Below are 4,763 nucleotides of genomic sequence, written 5' to 3' on the forward strand. Positions count from 1 at the left end.
TAATCCGTTGTTTAGCAGTTTGATTTACATATATGAATCTCAGTAGAATGCTTTATTAAAAGCATCCCTAATTGTTCATTGATAAATTTCCATTTTTACATTACATTTATTTATTTACTCTCGGAATTTGAGCGATCGGCTCTTACTGACTTAAATGGTAGCGCTGCAATTGGTATCCGATTTGCAAATATATTTTTTATAATTGGAAACAATCAATTACGAGAAAAAATTATTTATTTGGTGACCAAAGATGGGTGAAGAGTAATATTCATTCTGTTGATACGATTGATTAAAATATTCAGTTATCAATCAGACACAGAATAGAGGGTATACGAAAATACATCACTAAAATAAATTGTGACATAAGTCAGCGACCCATCTGTTGCTTATAATTGGTAGCTGTAAAGCATTTTTTTATTTACAAACTATACATTTATTTTCATGAAAATCTACTCTTCCTTGCTATTTGATTCAACTTCTATTTTTTTTACATCTTTTATTGAATCACTTTCTGATAATGCCACTTCACCTAAAGGACTTTTTAGTGTGAATAAAACAGGGATGTTTGCCAAAGCACTATTCTCTTCTTGTAGACACCTAACCCAAGATAAGAGCGAGTCACGACTAGATGTTCCTGTTGCACAAACAGAAAAAATTGTACCATCTTCCTGTTCATGAACTGTCTCATCGACTGTAAGAGCTTTAGATGATGGTGATTTCCAAATAGGTAGATCAATGTTACTAACATCTGAAAGAAAAAAATTCGAAGTGATCAGTCAAGTTCCAACCGATTTTGTAATAGGATGTTTTGGATTCTTCTACAACCAATCTTTACCATCATCATCCGTTGGTTTTGGTTGAGGTTTTTCAATTCTATCACCTCTTAGAATAAAATAATTAAGCGGACAATCTTTCAACCAAACTCTAAATGGTCCTTCTACATAAATAGGAGTATTGGGAGGATGTTTTTCCAGCAGGATTTTCTGATCGGGACTAATCGAAGAAACAATCCAAGTTTTGTCAATCGAATCTGGTAGATCCTCGGACTGAAAAACTGTAATTTTACGCCGTACATCAACACTAGTAATTCTGTCTATTGCTAGCTTGGCTAGTTCAAGAGGGTCGTTTGGCAAAACCTGTGGCAACGGCCATGGGCTAGCGTTCTTGAACTTAGGCATCCAATACATCATCCTCCAAAATTTTCTCAAAGGATATCCCCATTTTCCAAATATATTTAAGAGTTGATCTTCCATCTCCCAATCGGGTATGACACCATTATCCTCCATTTGACACAGTACATCTATGGCGCATTGCTGTTGCTTTGGATAATGCATGAATTCAGCTTGCATTCGATTCGATGGAATAAATTTACCTTTGGGCAATACGTCAAGTAGCTTTTTATAGGCATCCAAGTCCTTGTGCACCCCAAAATCTTGCATGTGTTGCATGGCTGAGTAAATAAATTCAACGTGGCCCCGTCTATACTTATCTCTGCTTTCGTACATCCTTAATACCTCGATGAAACTTTCTTTCTTTTTAGATTTCACTTGAGCAAACCCATAGATTTCTAGAGCTGAAGTGCCCACTTTAGAGTTTTCATCTTTCGATTGATACATATTGGTGTTTGAAATGAAACGAGTGATCTCAGGCATTGATTCCTTCACATTGTGTAAAATTGATATACCGTTTACCCATGGATAAGATCTAATAAAAATACACGATTTTCTAATGATTGAAGTCATCTTGCAGTGCTTGCTAAACTCAGGGTGCCAATGATCCACAGAGAATCATATTTTTTTAGTGTCTCTCTTCTCTTTTAGAGCAACTCTCTTGGCCATAGCTTTACTGACTCTTCCAAATAAATCTGATCAGATCTTCATCGAATTACAACTAGATTACACGCCCAAAATATTGTTCTATTCGATAAATCACTGTATAACATTTATTACGTTACATCAATACGAGAGGTTAAAGCCGGTGGAGATAGTCAGGTTAGGTGTCTCCCGTTTCGTCTGTTGAATGAAATACAACCAGTTCGGAGTAGTGGTTCCTCTAGAGAATACAAAAATCGTGTGTGTTCATTTGAAATCGAGGAAATTGAAGTAAACTCGTATAAAACGTAAAATGGGACGCAAGATTCCTGGTAAAAAGCATAGAGGAGTGAAAGACCCTCTGAAGCAGCAAGCAAAGCGTCTGTCCGAGTAAATATCGCTCCTAAATAATTCAACATTTTTAGGTTGTGTTTATGATTAACACATGTTTTATTTACAGGCTAACTACCAAGATAAATGCACCCCCTCGCGACAAAGATGAACAGGCGATTCCAAAAAGTTTGGAAAAGGTAATCAAACTAAAGGAGAAAGTAAAGGATGGAAAAGTAACAAAAAAAAAATCAAAAAATAAAAAGAAAAAAAATCAGCTCATTGTAATGGGCGAGTATAATCCTAAATTGCCTCATCCTAATTCGAAACCCGAAAAAGTGATCCCAGTATTTTCCCAAAATCCAAACGAAAGCGGACGAGCATTTCTCAATAGAGTTAACTCTGAGACACAAGCTTTCATAAACGAAACTGTGTTTGAAAATAAATACGGTGTTGAAGTCAAACGGAATGCAGCTACAGGGAATATCGAAGGATTGACAAAGAAACCCAAGGACGAAATTGATGAGCTCATGAGATTGAAAATGAAACACCAAAATACAAAAAAGAAAAAGAAAAAGATAACTGAACCAGTAATCAAGTTAACTAAGGCTCAGAAAAAAAAGCAGAAACTGGAGATGAAGAAGGCAAGGAAACTACAGGACGATGTGGATGAATTTAAAATATTCAAGGAAAAAGTGGAGTTTGGGGATGTAGTCCACGCACCACCAGAGTTTACAACGAGGCCTCATAAAGCTGATGCTTCTACAACTGAGCGGGTAATTATTTGCTTAATCCATTTCACTGTATTATTTCTAATCGTATAAATACTTCCATAGCCCGGTCGGCGGAATTTATTACTTGACTCGTTTTTCAAGAGCAAAAACAATGCTACGGAAAATGTTTCAAGTGGTAACACAGTTGATAGATCAGGGAAACGTAAGGATCTACCAGTAGGGGAAAGGAGACAGTTGGAAGCACGACAAAAGGAAGCTATATCTGCTTATCGAATGCTTAAGCTCAAAAACAATCCACCTAGTTTATGATGGCGGGGCACTGGTACACTACCCTGATCGGTATTTGTATTTCAATATATAAAAAAAGCCTTTTTAATGCGTACTTGTATAAATTAAATTGATTTATTGAAGATCAACTGTAATTACATGAGGATATTCACAGAGCCTGTGTTTTTTGAACATCATTCTTGATCGTCATCTACACACACTGTCTTTGTCATAAAAAATATGCTAATTTCGATTCTTCTGAAGGTTTTTTATTTGGTTTTAGGTCCACCAAACCAAGGTGCTAATTCTTCTTATCAAATATGACAAACGAGAGATTGACGTTCGTGTTTTCATGTGCATCAAAATTATGAATCCCTGTCCATACTTGGATTTAATGTGAACGACGAATCACGTTAGAAGGTAATTAAACCCACATTAAGGTGGAATAGAAATTTATCCAGTTGTCCATACAAATGGCTCTAATCGTTCATCAACAGGCAATAAATTATTAAGCGTTTCTAAGCTCTCTAAAGTTTGATTAAGTTGCATGTGGCACTTATTCAACTGTCTGCTAAGATCGTGTACCTTATTTAACTGTTCAGCAAACTTAGAAAATTTCTTTTGTCTTTCAACAGCTATGCTCAAAATTTTAGTAACTTCTGCATCGATGTTCGTACACAATGCAGATTGTTCCGCTGCCACCATTTGTGCATTTGTATTCAAATGATGCTGGTATCTTGCGCATAGATTAAATAATCCAATAGGGTCGAGTCTTTCTAAAACCTCGGGATCCCTCACACCAGGTGGCAGATTCAAAGTGCCTCTCATGATAGGTAAAAACATTGGTATATTCTGTAACTTCACTAAATCGACATCCTTGTCTGCGCTTGGTTCAGAAACAGCGGGTTTTACAACAACAATGTTGTGCGCTTTATCCGACAAAGTCTTTCTGTGTCCAATGGCACTAAGACTAGATTTCTTCTTTGACAATTCCTGTGTTCCGAGGCTTTTTCCCCTCTGCAACTGAGTCTGTTTATTTGTCATCTTTGGAGAATCGCCTATCGGTCGATTCACAGTATAGGATATATAGGGCAGGTCCGAGTCGGAGCAAATGCTGGGACCGGGACTGGTACATCTTGGTGGTGTATCCTCTGGAAGTCCTTCACGATTGGGAACACTTTTCCCTCGTCTGAGTTGAGCCGTTCGTGTTCTGTCATTATCTGAGCCTGGCAATCCTACGCTGTGAGAACTCTGCTCGGATCCCATCTTGGAAGTGATTATTACTGTGAATTGACCCTTGACAGATATATTTAGCAATTGATATTAAGTGGTGTATACACGACTGAGCACGTATGCTAAAAATACAGGTCTCTGGTCCCTTAACGAATGAGATTGAACTCATCATCTGATTTCATGATTACTCTTTCACTTTTCAGCTGTTGCCATACAAAAAGGACCCCAGAATTATGAAGTCTAGCTGTCAAAGTCTAGTCAGATGATAGCGTAGATGAATACACACCGCACACAAGTTATGACGTCCGAATTTGTCCGATGATTATCCATCGTCATCTAGTGGACGTCCTTCAAAGCGCTAAGGTCGATGGGAAGAATGTCTGAAAGC

At 37.4% G+C, this 4,763-nt stretch overlaps 3 protein-coding genes across 3 annotated transcripts; 1 reads left to right on the forward strand and 2 right to left on the reverse strand.

Moving 5' to 3' along the window:
* Window positions 1-382: 382 nt before the first annotated feature.
* On the reverse strand, window positions 383-1,742 carry LOC105685522 (evolutionarily conserved signaling intermediate in Toll pathway, mitochondrial). The gene is made up of 2 exons (XM_012399682.3): window positions 836-1,742; window positions 383-748 (listed from the first exon to the last, which is right to left on the reverse strand). The coding sequence occupies exons 1-2, from the start codon at window positions 1,740-1,742 to the stop codon at window positions 450-452; spliced, it is 1,206 nt and encodes a 401-aa protein (XP_012255105.2). The 3' UTR covers window positions 383-449.
* A 320-nt stretch (window positions 1,743-2,062) lies between these two features.
* Window positions 2,063-3,659, forward strand: LOC105685523 (coiled-coil domain-containing protein 137). The gene is made up of 4 exons (XM_012399683.3): window positions 2,063-2,201; window positions 2,272-2,917; window positions 2,978-3,214; window positions 3,426-3,659. The coding sequence occupies exons 1-3, from the start codon at window positions 2,125-2,127 to the stop codon at window positions 3,182-3,184; spliced, it is 930 nt and encodes a 309-aa protein (XP_012255106.2). The 5' UTR covers window positions 2,063-2,124; the 3' UTR covers window positions 3,185-3,214; window positions 3,426-3,659.
* On the reverse strand, window positions 3,259-4,660 carry LOC105685524 (BLOC-1-related complex subunit 5). The gene has a single exon (XM_048652872.1). The coding sequence runs from the start codon at window positions 4,406-4,408 to the stop codon at window positions 3,596-3,598; it is 813 nt and encodes a 270-aa protein (XP_048508829.1). The 5' UTR covers window positions 4,409-4,660; the 3' UTR covers window positions 3,259-3,595.
* Window positions 4,661-4,763: the final 103 nt, after the last annotated feature.

Source organism: Athalia rosae, chromosome 3, assembly GCF_917208135.1.
Source record: "Athalia rosae chromosome 3, iyAthRosa1.1, whole genome shotgun sequence".
Taxonomy (NCBI): Eukaryota; Metazoa; Arthropoda; class Insecta; order Hymenoptera; family Athaliidae; genus Athalia; species Athalia rosae.